We start from the raw sequence: 26,361 nt of genomic DNA, 5'->3' as shown, positions 1-26,361 counted from the left end.
TTATAGTGTTAAAGTTTGTGTAGTTAATTAATGTATATTAGTTTTTTTATTACTTTTTTTAATTGTTTATTTAATATGTTAATTATGTACATATATTTCATTAAAAATGTTAAAGTGTTTTGTTATTGGTGTGGTGATATAGGGTAGGAAATAAAATAAATACCTTTATGTTTTAATCAATTATTTTGTTTGTAAATATTTTCTAGTTTAAAAGAATTATTTTTTTGTGAATATATTTATTATTCTATTTATTATAATATTTCTAGGTTTTTGTTGTATGTAATGACTATTTAATGGATTTTCTTTCTATATGTATAATACTTGTTATATTTAATTTTATATTTGTTTTGTAAATATTGTTTATTACTTTTTTTATATATACATTTTTTGTTTAAGTGTTTGAGTGTGAGAAGTAAATTTTTTTTCGCCGCTATCCAGCTCTTTTCCTACTGTTGCAATCACTGGAGTGGGAATAGTAATTTTTACCTCTCCGCTATCCAATATTTATTCTACTGTTGCACTCAGTGGAGTTGGAATAGTAAGTTTTTACCCCTCCGCTATCCAACACTTTCCTGACTGTTGCTCCTTCTGGAGTGGGAATAGTAATTTTTACCCCTCTGCTATCCAACACTTTCCCTACTGTTGCACTTACTGGATTGGAATAGTAATTTTCACCCCTCCGCTATCCAGCACTTTCCTTACTGTTGCACTCACTAGAATGGGAATAGAAATAGAATTTTTTATCTCTCCGCTATCCAATACTTATTCTACTGTTGCACTCAGTGGAGTGGGAATAGAAATTTGTATCCCTCCGATATCCAGCACTATCCCTACTGTTGCTCTTACTGGAGTGGGAATAGTAATGTTTATCCCTCCGCTATCCAACACTTTATCTACTGTTGCACTTTTTGGAGTGGGAAGAGTAATTGTTTTACCCTACGCTATCCAACACTTTCCCTACTGTTGCTCTCACTGGATTCGGAATAGTCAATGTAATTATTTTGCTATCCACCACTTTCTTTAATGTTGCACTTATTGTAGTAGGCAATTTAAGTTTACATTTTGGTTATAGTTTAATGTTTTAATTTATTCTTGAATGCTTTTTTAATATTTTAAATTATTATATATATATATATATATATATATATATATATATATATATATATATATATATAGATAGATATTTTATTTTTATATAATTTTAAAACTTTTAAAAAAATATATTTTAAAGTAAATATATATATGTATAAATTATGTTTGTGTGCTTATTGTTTTATAAATTAAGTTTGTTATATTTTGTAAAAATATATATTAACTTTAATTTATTTTTATAAAATTAACAACAATATTTAATATATTTAATATATATTATTTGTCATCATATATATTTAAATTGATATTCAGAACATCCATATTTTTTGCATCGATATTTTTTATTTGATATTTTTGTACTTACCTGTTTAGGTATAGTGGTCGATATTTTTGTGTTCTATACATTTTTTCAATATTTAGAACATAAATATTTTTGACATCGATATTCTATCAGTGAGCCTCCTGTGCTCACTGTGCCAGGGAACTCAAGGCTGAAATCTATTGACAAGGTCCAATTAGGCCGAAACTGGTCTGGGGCTGCTTGCGTTATTTTCTGGAGGGGATCTCGTCTGGATGTTCGGGAAGTACTGTGCACATGAGGAGCAGGGTCAGTATTGTTTTACATAAGAATGATGGGTGAAATACAATCAAGTAGAATGCTGCAGGAGGGATCGGCAGTCCTGAGGTTAATTTGAGTATTTAACCCTTCCCCTTGTTATTTACCACATTTTCAGCAGTCAAAATTTCTGGGAGAAACGTGACACATCCACTGTAACTTCGTGGAACGCGTTATCTCCGATTTGACTGGTAAGAGAGTTACCAGCTCTATACGGAATTATGGGCCTCTGATTAGTTTGGTCTGTGCCACTTTTTCGATGGAAGACAACTACTTTAAACACTTTGGTAATTTTCAACTTGCCGATTTACTGTGGTCAAAAATTCCCAAATACCGTTACTGTGAATAATGATTTTTTTAATTTGGAAGCAAATGTCTCTTTTTGCAGTCATACATTACTCTTAAATTCACTACAAGCTTTTTAAATTAGGTCCAAAATTTGTAAAACCAAACTCCTGTATGCCTGCAAGATAATTAATTCATTATAAATTACATTTTAAAAAATCACACAAAATAAAAAGGTAATTATAGGTATTGTTGAGTCAGGCAGACTTGAGGTTTACCAGAATAATGATGTAGTGCATTCCATCCTTCTTCAGCTCTTTTACATAGTCAGGTAATCCTGCGAAGTTCACTTTGTCAAAGGTGAAGTCCATCTGCCGGTCCATATAATCAATGTCACCATATTGAACATCCTAAAAAACAACCAAACATGTCAGGACTTAAATCCATAACTGTAGACGCAATTGTAAATGAAACAGAAGAAAATTCGAGGAGGACTTCAAAGGACGCGACTTGTTAGTCATTATAGAAAGACCCAGGGACATTATGGGACAGTTGTGTATTTTTTAGTGCTTACACGGACAAGGCATGTTTGGGTTACAGAAGGGTTTCTGCTATTTTATTTTTGCCCCCATCTCTGCTATACATGTTGGGTGCGTGTGAAGTTAGCACCCATGTGCAAGAAAACAGGTGTCGATTATTTTACAGAGGTGAGTTGCCTCATGCAACTGGGCAAATACAAGAAGGCCTGGAAGATGCACGTTTAATGCACACCAACCAACAAATGGGACACATTTAAGTGCACCAAGAGTGGCCTTCGGAGGGGGTCTGGCGGGATCCAGCCATAGTGCTAGATTGTCATACAGGTGCACAGGTTCACAAATAGGTTCTACTACCAGCTTTATCTCACTGGATAAATACTCCATGAATGAACATTGAGAAGCCAGGATCCAGCATGAAACCGTAACTCAATTTTGATAGCATTTTCATCTATGAACAGGTGAACAAGTGAGTTGTTCTTCTTTGTGTGTTCACGTAAAGCACTTCACCCCTTACTAATTTGAAATCACAAATTACTAGATTTGGGTAATTACAAGCTGATCTTGGTGAATGCCATGGACCCTTGTGGGCCTCAGAGACAAAAAACATGTTGTCCAAATCAGATTATATGGAGGTGTAAGTCCTGTGAATCCATCCTTGTTTTGTTAATCTTACCATGGAAGAAATGTACTAATAAATCCCTTATGTTGAGTACTTCCATTGGTAATTTTAATCCTTTATCCTTTTGTCCCCAGTCTTCCACCATTTTCCTAGAATCACAAAAAGTGAATTCTCAAATGGGAAAATTCAAGAAGCCATATTGGTTTGTTTGAATTTTGGGATAAAACATCTTCATAAAGAACTCCAAAAGAATGGCAGTCGGTTATTGCACCCCCCACCCGATAAGAAGCAGGTCCTAATGATGAAAGATGCCTCCTCTGTGGATGAGGAACCCTGTATCCTAATAAGTGAAGCCTTTTAATCACGGGAGTTTCCACATAATTGAGCCCAAATATTTTGGCTGACCACACAAGACTGCCAAAAACAAGGAGGCCTGTATTGAACGTTATACTTTGCTGTATTGTGTGCAAAAGGTTATCAGCAGAGCACTCTACATTAATGGGATGTTGAGAAAAGATTTGAAAATGTGTGTATCAAGTTGGATTTTTGGGCATTGACCTAGCCAATTACATTTCATTTCACACATATTTGTGGCAATATTAAGAACTCATGTCCGTTGACTTCAAAGCGAGAAATGTAGGACATTACTTAGGTTGTGGTAAGCAGCCCCCCAGCCTAACATAATGGCGATTCCCTCTCCTAGCCAACTCAGCATAGATTCTCGTGCCATGTTTTGAGCTTCCCACTGGCTTGGTAGACATACTTTTGGCTAAAGGTTTTCGCCAATGGAGCTGCACCACTTTTATCAAATGCAATTGGGTGGCATAGAGGACATGCTTTCCCATGGCCCAAGAGGCCAGGCATCATTTTTTTTTGTCCAGGACAGTCAGGAGTTTCGTGACGGTCCCCGGGAGGTAAAATATGCCTTCTATATGAGATGGAAAAAGTGCAGATTAGGGTGTTAGAACAACACTGATTTATAGCTGGTCTCCCACTGTGCCAAAACTTTAATGCCTCCTTAATTCCTTCTTTACTTTACAGTTTAGTTAAGCTCAGCAATTGACGATATTCATGAGTGCTGTATGTTAAATGTAGGGAAAAACCCACAGAGCATGTATGAACTAATAGCAGAACAATTGAATTTATAAATAAAATGCTTTCCGGGTATATTATCTTCTAACTACTTCCTGATCGCAACATGGAATGAAGAGTTTGAAGGTCACCTGACAATTTACTTCACATAATTCGAACAACCCATACCTGAAAAGTATTTGCTTCTATTTTGAATTTAGGAATCTCCAGCAGGAAAGATGCCTTGCTTCGAGATTCTCCTATTCAGTGTGGGATCCATATTTTACCTGCTTGGTACTTAGGGGCCGATTACGATGGCGGGTGGACAAAGTCCGCCCTCCATCGCTGCTGGAAAAGGGACCACCCGCAATAGGTGCGGCGGTCCCGCAAAACGAATTAGGCGGGCGCATCCTGTATGTTTACATTGTGGCGGGTGGCAGCACCCGCCACAAGGTAAAAATACATGTTTTACATTTGCATGTACAAAGTGGCAGGCACCATGCGATGCCTGCCACCTTGTACATTCATATGTAGGGGGGTACCGTAGGTACCCCCCAAGTGCAGCACACCACCCCCCCACCCCCCTGGGGCCCGCAACGTCCCGTGAAGGCATTTTCCGCCTGTCTTTTTGTGGCGGGGACTCTGCCGCAAAAGACAGGCATCACAATGCCCACGGCGGTGCCTGCACGGCACCGCCTCCATAGACCCATTGTACCTGGTCCCGCAAGGTGGGCAGAAAAGGCCTGCCTTGCGGGACCACGGCGGACAGTCTTTCCATCCGCCGAGGTACCTTTCCCCTTCCCACAGCCATCCTAATTTGGCGGTGAGAATTCTAAGGGTGATAGTGGAAAGTCCGCCACCGGCGAGCTGGCGGTCCTCACCGCCGGCCCAGCAGTGGCAGACTTGCCACCATCGTAATCGGCCCCATAATGCCCACGGCGGTGCCTGCACGGCACCACTTCCATAAACCCATTGTACCTGGCCCGCAAGACGGGCGGAAAAGGCTCGCCTTGCGGGAACACGGCGGACGGTCTTTCTGTCTGCCGAGGTACCTTTCCCCTTCCCATCACCATCCTAATTTGGCGGTGGGAATTCTAAGGGTGATGGTGGGAAGTCCACAATCCGCCGGGCCAGGGGTCCTCACCGCCAGCCCAGCAGTGGCGGACTTCCCACCACGCCATCGTAATCGGCCCCTTAGTTATTAGATTAACGGTCTCATAAAGTAATCCATGTCCTCTTAAAGATTATGTTGGCTTGTAAAGGATACCAGTGGGTCGGGGCTGTCCAAGAGAGTGACATGGTGTGACTTTCTTTCTCTTGAAGTCAGCCGCACTGCAGCAATGAACGCAGTCAAATCAGTGGTGTTAATCGATCCTGGGTAATACCAGTGTCTAAACCACTGTCACAAGGATACCTGAGCAATCAGAGGCTTACATTTCCACAGAAGCCGAAGTTTGTGGATACTGGACTGGTGCTGTTTGCATATATCCAGCCTTGATTCAGGATGGCATTTCGGGAGCATGGGCATCAGCTGTGGCTGTGCAATTATGAAATAGGTGCAGTTGAAAATATCTCTTACTTTTTAACATGCCTCTCGAATCAAATAAATGGCAACACCTTACATTTACACTGTGCCTGAAGGGAAAGCGGTATTAGACACACAGCAGATGTTTAACATTGCTCTTCAGTCAGTATAGGCAGCAAATACATTAAATACATTCAAAACGTTGTTGTTTTTAAATGATCTTTAATGATATATTAATATTTATTCAAATATAATGTGTCTAAAATATTGCATTGGCGGTGTTGAATGTAATTATTTGCATAGAGGAGAGCTTAGTGCCAGCACCAGTGTAGCTTGTAGTATATCCGGTGAAGTACCACTCCAAAGCATTTAAGTGCATCCCAGGGCTTGGCAACCAAATCACTTCCTGAGCAGCCTCACAACCAAGAGGGAGGAAGAACACTGCCAGCAAGCCAGCGCCAGTTCTCCCGTTGCACTGTAGTATATTACCTTCACCCCGTTTTCTATATACAAGTAGTAAATTGTTTGCAACTGGTCTTTGCCACCAGTGTCAGAGGTTTGGTCTAAGAATCTGATGCTGAAATTGAATTGCTATCTCTTTTGGACTCCTAGGGCATCATTAGGATGGCTTTCGTATAATGGGAACGCCCGCCATTGGTACGGGGCCCCCTTTGGGGACATTAGGTTGCGCATGCCACACTGGTGGGCGCATTCTGCATTCTTGACATTGTGGCGGGCAGTGCTCTCAGCACTGTCCGCCGCAATGCCAAGAAGGCATGTCGTGCATTTACATTCACAATGTGGCAGGCACCGCACGGTGCCTGCCATGTTGTGCATGGAACTGCCATGTGCACCCCCCACCCCGTAGAATCCCTGGGGGATCGCTACGGGCTCCCAATGCCGAAAACCACCTGCCTTTCCATGGCGGCGTTGCCACCACAGAAAAGCATGTCCCCACTACTATGCTAATATGGATGGCGGTGTCTCTCAGACACCACCACCATGTTAGCAGCTTTTCCACCCGGTCTACTCTTCGACACGGCAGAAAACCGGCGGACGGTCTCTGTGGCGGGGGAAAATACAGAGCCGGAGGATGTTTTTAGCAGGCGGACCGCTGCCGCCATATGGGCGGTGGTGATCTGCCCGCAATCCTAATTACCCCCTTAGTTTGACAATGTGATACACAACAGTTAAATCACCAACATGGGTGAGACACGGAGAGGGAAATGTTTATATCACAGAACAAACATAATGACATTAACTTCATCTTGTTAAACTCAGATTTTACTACTGCTTCCTGAGCTGAGGACACTCTTCTTTAAAGAACAATACATCTCAAAAGTCTAATTTCTCTCACAAAACTCAGCTACCTTCTCAACTACAAATTGAGGTATCTTTCCTTTGACCTTGATCAATGCTTTGCTGCCTTTCAGTTAGGTTTGTGCTACTCAAATACCACATACAGCCATAGTGACTTCAGAAATAACCTAGTTGGAAGTTGGCAATTGGAGTGACAGGGAATATGGACAATATATGTGTATCCATATATTAGTTATTCAGAAAGTGTTTCACAATGAATTAACAGCAGTGTTATTTCAAACTGTGAGGATTTATACAGACAAGAAAAAAACAATATATCTAGTGGTTTTATCTTAGGAAGTTAATGCAACAGTGAAAAACAGCTAATCCAAACTACGACACTAGAAGTAATAACACAGAGTATCAGACCTCTTAGTGATGCAAGTAAAATGATAGTTGATGCAAAAATGGCTTTTCCTAATCCATCTGAACATTAGAGGATATTATTTTTGCTGTAATAGTATATGGAAATTGTTCCCTTTTACAGCTTAGGAAACCATTAGGAAATATTCTCCTCCTTAACATTTGCGGCACAATAGAATCTGCAGAAAAAGGCTAATGTTCGAAACATCCAAAATGCTTCTTCATGCTTCCAAAACTCCTAAACTATTGGACTGGATTGATCTTCTATGTAGCTATTTCATTGGATTCGTGAAGCTGGTCTACAGTCCCGATTCCTGTATTCCAGGAATGTCAAGAAAAGTGTATAGTTCCTGAGAATTGAGACAGATGACTCATATTTAATTATTAGTGAACCTGATCTATTACAACTCGAAAATCAAAGACTGATATTCTTATAGTCTTACTCTGAAGAAATGACAGAGTTAGGGAAACGCAATCATCGCAGAGAGGTTTCCATAAACACTGTTTAACTGACTACCAGTCCATTATGTTGTCCCAGTTAGTGGAAAAATATTTTGTGCATTACTGAAAATATACTGCTGTTGGTTAGGTGGAATCAAAATCGCCATTGTCGTTGGAAATGGTAATCAATTTTGGATTGAGATTAAAAATTGGGATACCTTTAGGCTGATAAATGTAGGCATGTTGTATTATCAAATTTCCAGCTGTTGGGATTGAAGCACAACACTGTTTCTTACAATTTACCAATTAAAACGAAGAGTCAGACGAGTGTGTTGCAGTCCCTGACTTATTGAATAGTTCATAGTCACATATGCAGAAAGAATTTGAAGATCCTAATTTGATCTCTGATAACTCAACCCTTATTACCCATGGTTAATCTGCTGAGATGATGCAGTTATATTATCCATTAGGTATGCCTTTAGGTCCTTCAGATCCTCGTCCTAGTAAGGTAACATCAAATGGTAAAGGGAAAATGTAATATTCATAATTTAAGTCACCTAGATTACAGCAAGCAAACAGCAATTGGACGAATACCTCATTTTGCCAGACCTGATATTAGAAATGACAATTCTTTCAGGATAAAGTAGAAAACTGCAATTGAGTTTTGCTGAATTAATTTATACAATTTGGACAACAATCTTTCAGCCTCATGTTACATTGTATTTATCTGGATTACTGCTATCGGGTGTTTGCTAACATTAGGAATAAAAAGTGGACCAATGAGTAAATGGATTCAATACACAATGGAGAAACATTGACAGAAATATTGAGATATGAATCTTTTATAGAGCAGTGGTACTGAAGGAACCCAGTGAAGATGCATCTCCCGTGGGGTCCTGCTAAGAGAAGACATCCTGTCTCATTCCCCACTTAAAACATCTGAGTCCAGTTTCTAAAAAAAAATAGGCAAAACACCAAGCTCTTCTGAAGAACGCCCTACATCCAAGTGGATTCCAACAAAAGAAAACTGAAATGAAGCTCCCAAAAACGTCTTTCCAGCAGGAGTTCCCATGTGAAGTGAGTTATTGAATGCGCCGACTGGAGATCAGTTCTTGCCTTTTGTTCTCATCCACCAGGTGCCCAGCCCTCTAACTACTGTGTTTTGGAATTGGTGAGGCTGGTGCAGAAGGACCGACTCTGTCCACTTCGGCCTCTTGCAGCTACGGCCTCAAAGCAAATCACGAGTAAGGAAGTTAACATGTCAGAAAAGGCGGTTCTCAAAGGCAAAACTTGGACTTCCTTTGTCATTCCTGTGAAACATACACTGCAACACACAAAACTTTTTCTGGCCCAGACACAATGGCTGAAATTAATGTACAAGTTGGCTGATACTTACGTGTGGGATATTATACTGCCTTATGCGCCTGACTGTTTCCTTCATGGTGGTGAGGCTTTTATAGCCGTATCGAGAGAGCTGGAATCCCAGTGACCAGTATGGTGGAAGGAATGGACGTCCAATGGCCTATGATTGAAAGCAAGAATTAATCCTCAAGGTTGCTGCCATCTGCAAAAATATCAGGAGTTTTTTTTTTAACTAGTAGTCGCTTTATTATAATTTGTAAGGGCCGCATACAACATATATTAGAAAACATAAAAGACCAATAAAATGTGTTATCAGGTTTTGAGAGGTGGATAAAACATGTTTATGTATTTTTAATGTTAAATCTGTTTCACACATTTTTAACAGATCTAAATGTGTCTGTGATTGATTACAACTTTGTATGCTCAGACGTGAGTCCCTTGCTCACTTTGCCACTGGATTCAAGCAAGCCGGGCTGAAGCCGGCTGGAATGTCAGAAACCGGTCCTCGGAAGCTTGTTTCCGGTCCAGGGAAGGCATGGCTTGGCAGTTCGGGCTGGACTGTTCCCATGAGGCACAGGGTCAGACTGATTTGCATATAGCCATGTCTGAACTGGGGTGGCAGAGTGGGCTAAAGAACGGTGATGGATTAAACCCAGATCTTTTGACTGGGTGTGAGTGTTTGATTGGTTCAGATGCTCCGTCCATTACCACCCCATTTTGTACAACTTTGAGATGTCTGTTTTTTAAACGTTATTTCGATGTTCCTTTGAGTATTGATTGAGGAGTGCTAACATGTTAGTCTTTCACTTAGCTCTGATGTGGGTGAAATTCCATCTGCATAACTATGGTACATTTTCCAATTTTCTCAATTTTAGTACTGTCACTTATAGAAACCAGTTCAAGTTTATTGGAGTTGAACAAGTCGCATTCTGCTCCAAGTTATTAGCCTCCACCTTTTCAGGAACATTGGATGGATACAGTTTAGAAACTTGAGATCCTACTATTGAGTTCTGGTGGGATAATTACTTTGAAGTTAACAAAAAGTTGTGCTTTGGTTACCTAATGTTATACATTTCTTATATTTTGATAATTTCAGTTGACTGGCTAAAGAAAATAAAATCAGTATGCCATTTTAGTTACAAAACTCATTTAGGTGTTGCGATGACTGGTAAAAAAGGTAAACAAGATATATCAATAACCGTTTGCAAATCAACGCCAACTTTGGTCTAGTGCATTGATCTGTGGAAGTATGCAGAACTCAGGTTTGAAAACTGTCAGTCTTCTGCTGTAATGAATACACTGAGTGCTGTGGACATTGACTACTGCAATGATGCGTCTTTTTACAAGTCTCTAAAACTGACATTTTTCCTGTGTGTGCTTCTCCTCTTTACTTTACTCCCTTTATTTACGACAAACGCCAGCAGACAGGACTTGCTCGGCAAATGGAATTTTTGCAGTCTTTGGAGATGATATGGTCAAATTTGAAAATGTATGTGACAAGTTTTGATAGGTTTACAAGCTTTGCACTTTTTGAAGATTGCTAAGTGTGTAAACTTCACAAAATCTGGCTTGCGCAAAAGGATTTCATTATATAATTCTCATACTAGGAGTCAATTTTTTATTAGTTGTATTTTCTCATAGTACTATTTTTGCAACAATTAAAAAGGTTGTGAGCTTGTGAAGTTTGCTGAGGAATTTCTTTACACATCTATGCTTATAGGGATGTTCCTCTACGTTTACCTGCTATGGTAGCAATTCTCCTTGTAGACCAATGTATTACTCGTCCCCCTCCCCGCTTTGTCCCGTTTCACCAACACACCCTTACTCACTCTACTCAATAAAAGGCTGCAAGAGCACAGTATATTGCACAGAATATCATGTGATCATTTCTTCCCTACTGCACTTCACTGAATGTTTTCCCATTTTCTAATATGCCATAATAATGACACTGTTTGGGGCGAAGCAACAGAAAGCAGATGCGCTTACAAAACATTCTCCTCAAAGCTCACATTCCTAAAGAGCTGAAAACACCCATGATATGAACAGCAAATTGCATTTTTGTTGCTACTAGATCATTCCTTTGACATTTTCTAATAATATGTTTCAGCATTTGTGACAACTTTCAGGACTGAAAATTGGTATTCCTCTGAAAAGAACAAGCACACTGTTACGCAGCTGACAAGGCGGTTGTGTCTGTAGGAGGCAAAGAAATCGATCTAAAGAAAGTGGCGCAGTTCCATTGCTGCGAGAATGTATAGAATGAGAATGAGAATATATTGCATTGCCCCTGGAAACCTTTTTTAGGTAGCCAGGTGCTTTATAAATAACGTATAATAACAATAATAATAATAATGAGGGATTTTGAAGGCTCGGATTCATTTATCTTGTGCTCATTGAGATTACTTCAGAACTGATTTTCAATAAAGTAAAAAAAGAAACGATAAACGTTTGATATAAGTAAAAAAATGTTTCCTTTTAGGGAAATAAAGCCTTTATTTTACAGATTGGAGGACTGAATACCAATCATACATGTGGCAAATGACCTGTCCACCGTATTACAAGTGTATTATAGCCTCTGGCACTTGACTTTACTTTTGTTGTACTATTCTATTCATCAAACTCTAAATAATGTCCTATGCCTCTTGTGCTTCAAAATCATGATTGCAGCATGGAACCTTTAGCTACAAGGCAAGAAAAGTGTCCCACCAGGTGATTCTCAGGCAAGAAAGGATTTCATATAGAAATCCTTCTCTACACGAGGAGAGGGGTTGGAGAGATGGCAGTAACAAGACACAAATTGATGAAAGCAAATTTGTTTGGCTCAATCAGGCTATGAAATGACTTCATCCCGCTCGGCTTGGACCATGCCCCAACAGAAGGGAAGACAAACTTTCAAACTTCTAAACTAAGGTTTACTGGGATTCCATGCAATCATAAGTGAAAACTCTGGAAGTGCAATTTGAGTCCTATCCATGGACAGTCATGTGAGCACTGGTATTGCCTCAGAAACTTCCACTAAAAGTATCTCTGAAAAGCCCACCCTAATTAATGGAGGAGGTCAGGCTTAGAATAGCTAAAGAAATAATTGTCTGAAAATCACCAATGAAAATTCCTTGAATACTCAGGACCTCTAAAAGAGTATCAAAGATCTACAAGTGCAATCAAATCCATTTGCAAGGGAGGGCTGCTTTAAGCACTCCTGAGAGGACACATTAATGTTTTTTTTTAGGAAGCTACCTTGGCTTCTAGTGGCAGAATAAAGGCAGCCCGGCAATAGCAGAATTGGCCTAGGCAGAGAAGAACAACAACTGGGAATCAGGAATGAGACAAGTATTAAGCTTTTATCCGAAAGAGATGTAGTCTGAATTATATAATTTAAGTCTTCAGGATGAAGATTCATTTGCCTGGCAGCAAGAAAGGAGATAGATCTATCTCCTGGACTGGCCAACCTGATCTTAGGAACCTTCAAAAGGAAACATGAAGATGATGAAAGATGACAACCAGGAGCATAGAGTTGAAACTTCAATTTCACTTTCAAGTAACAAGGCCCAAGATCATGGATGACCAGGTAAGTAAGATGCATAGATTTATAAAGAATCCTTTTCCTTACTGGAAACCAGTGAAAGCATGAAGAGAAGACTTTATATGTTCATGTTTGGGGGTGTCTAACAAAAGTTGTTCAGCTGCATTCTGAATAGTTTGTAAACTGTTAAAAATGCAGAAGGCATGCCTAAGAGCATGTTATTTCTGTGATCAATTCTTGACACTATTAGCAATCTTCCTAGAAAAATGAGGGAGAAACAGAAACAGTTGCTGAACGTTTGCAAGAGGAACACCCTTTGTTGGCCTCGGGAGAAAATTAAAGACTATTGTCAATGATTATGTCAAGAGTTCAGGCAGAGTTCAAAGGCAGGTGTGTGAGGGACCTCATTCCTCAATCCACAAATTGGATGTCCAAATTTCAAGATGTTTTCCAAAGATAAGTATTTCAGTTTTATCTCCATTCAATTTAAGACAATTGTTGTCCATCCAATTAGCCACCACTTTCATACAATATTTAAAGTTCCCTTTTGTCCAGAGTATCATGGGAGACAGTCAGCAGGACCTGAGCGTCATCTGCATAGGAAATAATTTTCAAACCAAAAGATCTAACTGGGCTACTAAGTTGTTGCATGTATATGTTGATGAGTCCTTGTGTAGCTTAGCACGTCTGGGTGAAGGGTTTGTAACGGAAGGTCCCAAAGCTACAGTTTGAATTCTATCCAATAATAAAGAGTGGATCCATTTGGCTATATTTTTTCTAATACCTGCAGAGCTCAGTCTGGACAATTGCATGGACTATGAGTCAATATCAAGTGTTGCTGTGAGGTCCGATAGGACAATTGCAGCAGTGCCTCCTTGTGCAGAATGAGTCAAAAGTTGTCAATAACAGCACTTAGCATGGATTCGGTGCTGTGGCAGGGTCTCAATCCAGACTGAGAGTTATTGCCTCCAAATAGTTAGAGATGAACTTGTTGTTGACATTCTCATTACTTTGGCTGTAAAATGAAGGAGAAATATAGGTCTATTGATGACTAGGCCTAGTGAGTCCGTTTTAGGTTTCTTTAGCCAAGGAGTAACAATACCAGCCTTCCAGGCCTCAGGAATTCCTGACGTTAGCAGAGAAAGATTATAGAGAGAAGTGAGGACTTGAAAGAGGGACAAAATTAAATTAAAATCACTGATTCTACTCCGTAAGTCCCAATTAATGATTCTTTTGACTCTTAAAACACAGATGACCACTACGTAAAGCAGAGAGGAAATAGAGCGCCAGCACAAAAAAACCTTTTACAGGAGCATGTGACAATAGAAATGAGGTCAGGAAGCAAATAATTTCCCTTACAAGTTTGTGCTATGTGGAACAATCTACATGAACATCAAGAGACTAACAAGCTAAATACTTTCCACAGCCACGAAAGACTTACTGTTAAAGCGGGTGCTGAAATGTGTGTCTTGGGGCCAGTGTTGTGTGTCTTAAAGTTTATGGGATATTTATGTAGCAGTAGACAATTAACAATTAGCCTGTGCTTTCAAGGATTGGTCACAAGTGTTCGATAATATGAGCCAAAAACTCTGCTATCACTGCCCAGACATTTTTGCAGCCTGAATTTATGTTGAAGGAGACTTTGTGCATTGGTAAACAGTAGGTTCACAGGATGCAGGTATTAAGATGCTTGCCTCTGTATGTACCCTGCACCCTCAGCTTAAATGACTTGTGCATGTAGCAGTGAATTTTGAATTTGATCCAGCCTTCCACTGGAAGCCAGTAGAGTGCTTTAAAGGTGTATTTTTTGTGCTTTTTGTTTAACTCTTTTCAAAATGCAGGGGCTGATTTAGAGTTTGGAGATACGAAAATACTGCTATAGGTTGATGGCACTGCCCCCCACTAAACTCATTGTTCCCAATACTAATTTATCCGGCTCTGCTATTGAAAACCCTTAATTTTGCAGCTTTTCTACCACTGGACTGCCAGGTCACATGAAGATGGCCCTGCCCTATTTAGAGCAGGGCAACTATCTCTCATTAATGACCTGAAGATGAGGGTGATGGCTCTCTATCAAGTTGGCTGCCATATTGGCTGGCTGAAACATGAATGTTGGTACAATGACAGACTGACGTTCGAATGTATCATGAATCCCCACCATTACTAAGTATAAAAATATGTCTGTAACCAATTTTATATGAGTATAAAACCCATATTATATATTCCATGCATGAAGCGAACAGACAGACATGTAAAAAAACAATGTGTGTGTAAAGGTTCTTCACATTTGTATACAGAATCTGAACAAAGGTATTCAGGCACGAGCTTCATCGTGACTCAACTAAATTCTAGCATTCTTGTATGAAACATTGATAAAGTGACATATGAGTACACTGTCTTTTCAATGATCAATTATGAAAAACTGGAAGTAAAACGGCAAAATTATAATATATGCAAAAAACCTTTTGGGTGATCTATCTCTAACCTGTCAATCGAGTGTCTGAACAATTGATTCCAAGATTTATAATAGACATTATTATAAGTCCACACGTGCAATTGTGAGTATATCAATGAACATATGTAACCTGCGCAAGATTCGGCAGGTGTTTGTCAGTGGACTTGTTTAAGCCCACCCATGAACCTCCTCAATTGGTTCCAGTGTTCACTTCAATAACTTTATTATATATCACAATTTCAAAGTTTAAAAAGATGTAGAAACAATCATGGTACATTATAAATAAACTGATTTAATTTCATACATGAATTGATTTCCGTGAACTAAAAACATTTTTTAAGAACGCAGAAACAGATGCAACAGTTAATATATTATCTAGTTTCTGGATGGCTAAAAAGGCAGGACGACATTGCCTGAGTTCCATACTCTTCAATATTGGTACAATCCATCTTGTCCTAGAAATAGTATAATAGTTACAGAATAACAAGATATGCATGCCCGATTGGCTGGACAAATCGTCGCATGGACATTTAGACAATTGCCTTGTCCAGTCATTCGTCTTGGGGAAACATAAGAAGCTAAATAAAATGTTTAACCTAAACCGCGTTAAAAGAAACCTTTCAAAATCACTCATGTGCAGCTTAACATACGGTTGAATATTAAAAGTGGTCATTGTTAGATGATGAGCCACCACAGAAATCTTTGTCATCTCGATATTAGTTCTATAATCTCCCAAATGCGTCATACAAAAATTTTTAGGTTCTTTCCTGGAGAACTGGCACATTGATAAGGGATCACTATAGTATTCCTGGTGACATATTTGTGCAAGGAACGTCTTTACGTAGTATAACCATCTTATCTTACTAGCATTAGCAAGACTCATCGCATCTTTCAATGCCAAACGGTTAAAAACACACTCCTCAGTAGTCCATACCCTGTGCCACAGAAGAACCGGTTGTACCTTGATAACATCTTCTAGGTATGGTTGTCCAAGTTCAGCATGGCAAATGTACGTGGAGACACTATCCGGATCTGCTAAAAGATACCTCATAAAGGCATTTTCTGCCACCTGTAATGATTTCACATTTACATAGCCCCATATTCCGGCACCATAAGTTGCAATTGCAACACACGTTGCTCTATAAACGCATAAAAGTTCCCCCATCGGTCGTCTGCCCATTTTTCTACAAAAATTAGTCAAAGCCATTAAGAACAGAACAGTAACCTTCTTGATTTTATCGCGTTATTCCATGATCCGGACTGATCAAACAGTATTCCCAAATAGGGAAAAGTGGGGGTAAAATCCAATGGTTTCAAGTTAATGTACATTACTTTTTCTTTTTTATCTGCACCAATACCACAATTCATACAGAACGTTTTCGTACAATTAATTCTCAAATCCAAGTTTGTCATGAATTGGGAGAAAGATGTAACCATCCTTTGAATGGCCACTGGCGTCCGGGCCATCAAGACCGCGTCATCCGCATGTAGGAGTGCAGGGACAGATCTATTAGCTATCATGGGCATGTCCATGCACTCATGTAACAATGTTCTTTCTAGGTCATTAATGTAAATTGTAAACAAGAAGAGGGCGAGAACGCATCCTTGCCGCACTCCTCTTGAAATACTAAAGGGCCTAGTACATTCCCTGTTCTTGGCAAATCTAACTTTACCTCTTGCTCCCGAATAAAGCTCCCTAAGGAAAAGAATTATATTTTCATCTACCCCTAATTTTTCCAAGATCAACCATAGTTTACTGTGGGTAACGTAATCGAAGGCTGATGTTAAGTCAACAAAGGTTAAAAATGTGCAACCTCCCTTTGCTTTTGTTATATTTTTCTAAAAAAATGTGGAAATTAAGGCCCTGGTCAACGGTGCCAAGGCCCTTCCTAAATCCATACTGAAGATTACTAATTATCGAGTGTTCTTCAGCCCCTGATTGTAATCTATTTAAAATCACGCGACCAATAATCCTAATTGTTGAGTCTAATAAAGATATAGAGCGATAGCACGAACAACTTGTTCTATCCCCCTTTTTGAATATGGGTACAATAATAGACTCATACCATGATGGTAACAATCTGGTCAAGCAGCATGCAATAAATAATTTCGTGAGCAGTGGACCCCATAAGGCCACGTTATTTTTATACAAATCAACCGGCACCCCATCCGGGCCCGGAACCTTTCCTCCCACACAAGTTAACTTCGTTCAGGGTAATACCCAGATCCACTCTCTTAAAGGTAGGTGGGCGCACCTCGTCCACTACATTTTCAATTTGTACCTGCTCTGATGCAGTCGAGGCACTGTATAAATCTGTTTAATGTGATACCCATTCGCTCTCTGATATGGCTATCTCTACACTTGCTTTTGTTTTATCATTTAAAAAAGGGGCATTAACTGCTGTCCAGAAAGATACAGTCCCCCACATGCATCAAAATCCCGTTTTGCGTTTCCAAATTTGCGATTTTTACCGAATCGCAAATATGGATTCGCAAAACGGGATGCATCACAGAAAGTGCATAATTTTTGCGATGCGGTAAAAATCGCAATTTTTACCGAATCGCAAAAATTATGCGAATTCAAAATTGCGAAATCGCTATTCCCATTGATTCCTATGGGCCAAAAGGCCCATAGGAATCAATGGAAATTGCGTATTCGCAATTTTGAATTCGCATAATCTTGATGCATTCCATGGGTGCAGGGGGGGGTCCAAAGGACCCCCCCCTGCACCCCTGAAATGTTTTTTTAAATGGATGTTTCACCCACTGTCTGTAACATGACATTGTTTAAAATGTGATTTTGACCATTTTAAACATTTTTCGCAATTTACCGCGAGGTTCAACCTCATGGTAAATTGCACTTGCAATCTTCAAGATCGCAATTTTTTAAAGAATGATGCATTGCATTTAAGGAATCGCAAAATTGCGATTCCTTAAATGCAATCGCATTTTAGAAAATCGCAAAGTTAGCGATTTTCAAGAACAAGCAATGATGCATCCCAAAAAGCATTTTTGGAATCGCAAACGGCCGATTTTAAGGAATCGCACCGTTTGCGATTCCAAAAATGCTTGATGCATGTGGGCAAGTATCTTTATTCAAGGAAGCCTCGCACAAGGACTCCCATGCTTCCTTTTTCAATGCATCCTTTCTTTTTTTCTGGGTCGTTTTATAGATCTTTCTCAAGTCCTTTATTAAAATCTGGTCTTTATCATTGGCATTTAAGGCACGCTTAAGATTAGAATATGCCTTAATGCACGCTGTGTCAAACCAGACTACTGTATTTTCTCTAAGGTTATTCGTTTCTACCCACAGGCTTGTTTTAATATGTGAAGACATTATTGCAAAGTTTATAATAATTAAAAGATTGTCTGAATTTTCATCCAGACAAACACTGATATTAGGTTCATATTTCTTTACTAGATTGTAGAGAAAATCTTCTGGGATCACTTTTGTCCATTTTAGGGAATACCCATTTTGTCCATTCAGGACAATATTATCTATAAGCTGCCTTGGTGTATTATTCTTATCCGATTCATGATGGGGCGTTCTGATTTCAACACTTAGGGGAAAATGATCGCTTAGAGCAGTATCCAAGGTATTAAAATTCTTGACAAGTCCACTATATCTAGCAGATATCAATATCTAGTCAATTATTGAAAAAACACCTCTGTCATTGTATGTGGGACAAAAAGGGACCTCTGGTTGACAGATTCTATTAGCAAAACCCAGGTCACAGGAAAACATAATTTCATTCATAAGGTCCCCGTATACAGTGTGTTCAAAGTGCGTTAGACTAATCTCTTTGTCCAGCATTAAACCACATGTCCCTAACTCCCCTCTTTTACATAATGAACAATTAAATTCCCCTCCCCAAATAACAAAAACTTCTTTAGATTTACATCCTAGCAGGCTTTTAACATCTACCCTCAATGCTTTCAGCATATCTTCCATTACCTCAGACGAAGCATTGTTATAAAAATGTACAATGATCAAACAGAGCACTTTATCAATATGTATCCTGATCGTGTGATAATATCTATTATTATGGGGCATATCTATTTTCTCACATTTAAGAAGTTTCGATATATATGTATAGAGCCCTCCTAAAGCCCTAACATATGTTTAGCCTAACACTGTGGTAAATAATGTTTTAAAACCACACAGATGATGTGCCTCTTTAACCCAGGTTTCTTGTGCACTTAGGATGTCGTACTCATTTACGAGATCACTCCAGATTTGGTTAGACATCTTTGTTTTTAGGCCTGCCACATTCCAAAACATGATCAACCATTTCCCCTTTTTAATTGTGCTATCTACTCAGCTGATGCAGCCAGAATCATCACTAGTGTTGATGTTATTTTCAGGTATGATGTTTGCTACTGTGCCATATTCCTCCACTACACCAATCTCTTCAGTTTTAGTTACAATTTACTCAATCTAGGGGATCACTATTTGATTGTATTACATTTGGTAAATTTAACTTCACAATAACAGCAGAGATCCTGAAACACAGACAATCTACTCCTTCAAGCCCATAAAGCATGTCAAAGCGATTAAACGTCAGTATATTAAATAGATTTTCATGGAAATTCATGGAACTTCTTCGTTGTACCCCAGATAAATACAAATTTAATGGCACATTGAAAGCGGGCGGGGGTAAAAATAACTTAAATCAACAGTTTGTATACCACCTACCCCTCTTTGGTGGAACCAGTCACAAATGTGATGAACCACCTGTCTATCCCTAAAATTAACAATTATACAATCACCAGCTAAGTCCTTTGATCTATGACCCACCCAACTTACTCTTCGTACATGCAATATTTCACTATGTATGTAAGAAGGGAGGGGTCTATTATTGTTTAGCCAAAAGGTTACCTTATTTTTTAAATCGGAATAAGTTTCTATCTTATCATTATCCAGCTCGGGAACCCCAGTCAAAACAACCACATATGGAAAGGAGTCTGGTGGTAAATCAATGCATGGATGGGTGCGCCTTGTTTTTACAGGATTTGTTGTTTCCTTAGCTACACATGTTGATTTTTGATCTTATCCCAGAACCCGTGATTCCTTTTCCAGCCCCTCTCCCCTTACCCCTTGACGTTCCTCTCTTCCTTGTATCAGTGTCCCACTTTGGGTACTTACGCCAGCCTGGCTAGTTCCACATAACAATAATGAAGGCATATTAGGTGCAGTTGGAATGTGTGATGGGGGAATTATGGTTCTCGTGTTATGTTACTTTCCACAGCACTTGGCTTGGGTATACTCTACAGATTTTTTCACAATATCAAAATTTACTGTAGTTAGCTGTTCAAATGTTCCCAATCTTTCGCTAATCATTTTCAGCCTCTCTAACATGGGTAGCATTAAGGATTTAATCAATTGTTCTACTTTCTCCATAATTCCTTAGACAATTTGAGCCGAAGGCAGGGAAGAATCATCTTTCTCTACCGGGAAGGCCCTTGACGGGGAGAAGATGTAGGTGAGGGTACAATAGCTAATGGGGCCGAGATCTCAAGTTCGCCATTCTTAGTTACTCTAGACGTTTTTGTTATCTTATAACATCTACACTTATGCGAACCCCCTCCACGCTTCCTCTTAGCAGTGGATGCTGATACTTGTTTTAAAGGTTGGGGGTTGGATTTCGATGTAGACCTTGTAGGTAAGTGCGGGGATGTTTTATTAAGTGTATCATCCAAAACGGAATCATTCATTAAAGCAATAGGGCTCGGGTCTTTTGTGGCATGTTGATTTGGCAACTCCTGTAGCTGATGGTCATTATCTTCTCCCACAATTGTGTGGTTAGAATTAGTGTGCATTAGTTGTACTAGTTGTTCTGGCAAGATTGCTGACATTATACACCCTAGTGATGATCGTTTGGAGTACATAGGGTCGAATGAGAGGCGACGTTCAGTCAGAGCCATCTCATGCGCAAATACTGATGTGGCCATAGTTATAAATTGGTCTAATGTCCCAGCAACACTCCCGCCCGTCACTACTTTCTTCCCTTTTCCGACACGTGCTGCCATTATTCCTGTGTGTTCGACTATAAAACTGAACCTTCCTACACCACTGATTACAACAAATTTACAGTCACAGTTAATACAGTCCTTACGATAGTAACGTTGTTCGAGGGGTGGCCCAGCCCAGCCTCCTTCAGTGTCCGACGGGCTCAGACGGGCCCGCCCTTGGGCTGGGCTTCGTACGGGCTCGGTCCGCGGGTGCGTCCCGCGTTGCGGGAGGAGCAGCGCACTTTTAGCTGCCTCCTGGCACTGCAAGATGACGTTGCTGGCATGCGCCAGTGAGGAATGCCGGGAATGAAGGTCCGAGACTGCCCACGTTCACCATCTGCGGTACGGTCTCCCCAGCAAAGGAAATGCGGTGGCGTGGAGGTCCTCTACAAGATGCCCGGTAAGTGGAGTCCGCTCCGCTCAGCAGTAGACTCAATCCTGAGCTGCGGGAGGCTTAGCACACTTTTATCTGCCACCTGGCGCTGCAAAATGACTTTGCTGGCATGCGCAGTGAGGAATGCTGGGAATGAAGGTCCGAGACCGCCCGCGTTCACCGGCTGAAGTGCGGTCTCCCCAGCAAAGGAAATGCAGTGGCATGGAGGTCCTCCCCAAGATGCCCGGTGAATGGAGCCTGCTCCGCTCAGCAGTAGACTCAATACCCAGTGATTCCCACATTCTATCATAATCATAAGCGCTGATGACTGTATGTTCACTAAAATATGTGACCACTTAAGTATTTGATGTATGGTGTAAGAGCCAAAAAATATGTCGCGTATGGGAACTGATAAAAACTTGGTGGAATCACCTGTGAACATGTGTGACATGCGTGAAAAAAGGTGAAGCAAGTGTCTGCCGGCTGACTTGTGGAAGCCCATTCCTTGACCATTCCAATGTGTCCTCATGATTCCTATAATGTATCATAATCCCACATCCCATAGGGCGAGTGTTCACCAATTTAATATATGATGTGTGAGCATGTAAATCCCAAAAATAAGTGCAGTGTAGAAACTGATAAAACATTTGAGAAAAAATTAATCTGGTGTCTATCCGTTAGCGACTGTTATCTATGTCTGAACATTCACTATATATGCATAATTTACAAAAAAGCAACTAAATCCTAAGTGGTCATTGAGACCCTTAGGAAATATTGTGTCCAATCTCTTGATCCAATATGTCTCTCTTTAGAGTAGATATTTTCTATTATCCACTCCTTCTCATAGTGGTACCACTTCTAGTACCATAAATCTCAGTAAACAGATGGTATGGCCGTATGCCGCAAAGTGTGAAGCCACAGTTGATTTTGCATTCCTGGTGCAAATGCTTATAATTTGCTTTGACTGAATGTTTGATTAAATCAGCATTCAGTCCTTCATCTGTTCTTTTTGCATTTGATGCCCTAAGAGGGAAGGGTATGCCCAGACGTGGGTCCCTTGCTCGCTACATCATCCGATTCAATCTAGCCTGACTGAGGAGCAGTGTTACACTGAAACTGGTCCCAGGATGCCTGTTTTATGTCCAGGGAGGTCCTGGCCTGGCAGTTCGGCTGGACTGTTCCCATGGGCACAGGGTCAAGACTGATTTGCATATGGCTGGGTTTAAACTGGAATGGCATGGCATGCCAAAAAGTGATAGATTCAACCCAGATCTGTGACGGGTAAATGTTTGATTAATTCAGCATTCCGTCCATCATCTGTTCTTTTTGCATTTGTTGCCCTAAGTGGGAAGGGTATGGCCAAACGTGGGTCCCATGCTCACCAAGCCACCAGATTCTAGCTAGCCTGGCTGATGAGGGGTGTTACTCCGAAACTGGTCCCAGGATGCTTGTTTCTGGTCCAGGGAGGACCTGGTCTGGCAGTTCGGGATGGGCTGTTCCCATAGGGCCTAGGAGCAAAACTAATTTGCATGTGGCTAGGCCTAAACTGGAATGAAGAATCGTGCAAAAAAAGCGATGGATTCAACCCAGATCTGTGACTGGGGGTGAATTTTTGATTAATTCAGTATTCCATCCATCATCTGTTCTTTTTACTCATGTGCTTATTGACACGAGTTTTGAACTTGCGTTCTGTTTTCTCAATTTATACTAAACCACACCGGAATTTCAAAAAATATACTTCATTTTTAGAATTACACTCAGCTGTGGTATACAGCTTCATTTTTGTACTTTTTGATGGGTGGATGACAACAGTTCCTTTTATTACATTGTTGCAGTTACTGCAATTTAAGCAAGGGATCATTCCTTTGAAGTCCAACTTTCCCTTAGAACCTGTTTTGGCTTCCAGTAGCTCGTTGATATTCTTACCTCTGTCATATGCAAAAAGCAGAGGCTAAAGTAAGATTCCTCTAAAGTTGTTCGCCATTTGATGCATAGGCCAAAGTTTTAGAATAGCTTTTTTGAGTTTTGTGATTCTAGGCAAGAATTTGGAGACATATACCACTCTCCTAGTGTCATTCTGGGTGTGTTATGATGTTAGACGTTGTGATCTCGTATTTTTGCTGGCTCTCTTCATAGCATTGTTGTTAATAACTTTGGGGCGACCTCGGTGTTTGAACCTTTCCACCATGTTATAGTTGCTGTTTTTGCAGTTATCAGAGTCAGACACTATTGTCTTTACTCTTAACAATTGTGAATATGGTAAGTGAACTTTCAGTGAGATGTGGTGAAAACTATTAAAATGAAGAACATTGTTACGGTCTGTGCTCTTTTTGTACACATTGGTTTCATGAATGTTCCCCATCTTGGTAACTAATACATCCAAACATATAGTGCTTTCATCTCTTATGTTGTACGTGATGTCGATTCTGCCTTTCACTGTGTTAAGTTTGTCAACGTCAATTATTAATTTCATTTTTGGTCCTTTCCATATGACAAAAATGTCATCAATGTATTTCAAGAAAGTTATGAGATTGTATTGCCATACTTCTTCTCTGAGGATTTGGTCAAGATCAAACTTGTGCATGAAGAGGTTGGCATAGCATGGAGAGGCAAGATTTCTTATGCAAGTCTCTGTTCTCTTTAAAAAAATAATAATGAATCCAAGAAAAGTAGCTGTGATACAACGTAAAATGCAAAAGTTCAAGTAAAAAAACTTTGAGATCCTCATCCCTGTTGGTTTCCATAAAAAAATATTACAATGCCTCCATACCGATATCCTGGTGGATCGAGGTGTAAAGTGATCTTACATCAATGGTGCAGAATAGAATAGAGTTACTGCCTTCCTCAAATCTTATTTCCATGATTTTGTTCAAAATGTCAGTTGTGTCTTTCATGTAGGTTGTCATTTTCTGCACTATTGGTTGCAAATGGCGATACAGGTATTCACCAACAGGGAAATGTATGGATCTTTCGGTCAAAACAACAGGTGTGAATGGAGGCGATCTTGGGTTCTTATGTATTTTTGGTAGCATGTGATTGCTGGGAATTTTGGGTATATAGATCACCCAAATATATATTATATTTTTTACTTCCAGTTTTTCATAATCAGTTGTTAAAAATACAGTGTACACATCTGTCACTTTATCAGTGTTTTCAACAAAAATGCTGTAGTAAATAAAGAATAACTGCTCACTAGATGTTTTGAAAGTGTCTTTAATCAACTTGCCACAACATGGCCTTAACCTGCCAGCCTTAAGACAAACTCACTGTGGCCTTAAAATCATGACATTCTTTTGCAATCTTGGTCCCAAGGTTCCACAGCATAAACACACCTTTCATATAATATTAAAACAGTGTAAACAAATAAGTGTAGAAAAATGCAAAATGCAAAAATTCCCCTTTAAATGACAACAGAGTAAGTCTCAGATGGAATAAGAAAACGGTTAACCAAGAATTGATACCAAATATGGAAACAACATATCCTCTAAACAGTGTAGTCAGAATAATAACACAAGACTCAAGCTGATCCCACCACATAGACCTGCAGGTAAGCGGAAGATCTTCTCGATCTCCCAACCTGACCATCCTTTCTCTCCCCTTCCAATGCTACTTCATCACATACTTCCCTAGCACCATCATTTTCCTGTCCTCACCTTTCCATGGAACTAGACACGCCCTCTCTAGCAAGCATACATTTACTACAACCTTCACACTTTCCACAGTAGATCTTTCACATTTGCCTCCCTTCTGATACAAAGCTGCGCTGAGTCTATTCCACATACTTCCATAATCCAAAACAACATGCCACTCATACACTTGCTTGACCCTGAACTTAACTCTAAACTTGAACAGCCTTCTTCCAACACGTCCATCCTTGACCTTCATCCAACTGTTAATCTGAATCTTAGAATCCTTACAGCCTTTCCAAGGTAAACACAGTTCCTTTTTATCCCTCAACCACCCCAGGACCAATTTAGTCCTGGCTTTACGACCTCTCATCAAATCAAATGGAGATCTATCAAATACTTTACTCAACGCGATGAGCCCAAATAGCTTCCTGAGCTGCCACACCAACATCTGTTCCACTCTGCATGGGCAACTGCATAGTCCCCTTGGCCATATGATTCATTCTGTGAGTAATGTCATTGCCTTGAGGGTTATAAAAGGCTGTGCGATGATGTTTGATACCATGCATTGCCAAAAATTCCGACATTTCACAGGAAGTGAGCCGGGTGCCATTATCTGTTAACGAAATATGAGGAAAACCCTCCCTCCTAAAAATTTCAAGGAAATTGACAACAGTACTCCTCAAGGACACATTCTTCATAAATATGACTTCCAACCATTTGGAATAAGTATTCACCAAAACCAGGGCAAACCTCAAATCTTAACTTACTCCTGCCAGGTGTTCAATTGAATTGGTACACACTGTATGCCACTCTTCCTTTAGATTCTGAATATGAGCAATCTCAGAATGCACAACAATCTTAAGCCTTTTTTTCACACTACCTACAATCCACATACCTTTCTACCTATTGGGCAGTTTGCACGTCAACCCCGGGCACCAAATGTTTTCCTTCACTCTCCTTTGAGTCATAGTCTGGCCCAAGTGACCATTGTGCGCCATCTGAATGATTTTTCTCTTAAGATATCCTGGAGGTACCAATTTGACCCACCTCTTCTCACTGACAGATAATGTGTCCGTCTCACAGATAAAGCCACAGCA

The 26,361-nt window shown here is 39.9% G+C and overlaps 1 protein-coding gene across 1 annotated transcript in view; it reads right to left on the bottom strand.

Annotated features, from left to right (window-relative positions):
• The window catches only part of LOC147750636 (lysosomal alpha-glucosidase-like), an 817,641-nt gene that overhangs the window by 405,454 nt on the left and 385,826 nt on the right, over positions 1–26,361 (bottom strand). Inside the window, exons 8-9 of the mRNA XM_086967236.1 lie at positions 9,307–9,432; positions 2,272–2,403 (exon numbers count right to left, since the gene is read on the bottom strand). Coding sequence (XP_086823362.1) covers positions 2,272–2,403; positions 9,307–9,432 — 258 coding nt within the window. The remainder of the gene's footprint in view (positions 1–2,271; positions 2,404–9,306; positions 9,433–26,361) is intronic.

This window comes from Lissotriton vulgaris, chromosome 1_1 (assembly GCF_964263255.1).
Source record: "Lissotriton vulgaris chromosome 1_1, aLisVul1.2, whole genome shotgun sequence".
Taxonomy (NCBI): Eukaryota; Metazoa; Chordata; class Amphibia; order Caudata; family Salamandridae; genus Lissotriton; species Lissotriton vulgaris.
The sequence above is the reverse complement of the archived record's forward strand: the minus strand, read 5'-3'. Positions and strand labels throughout refer to the sequence as shown.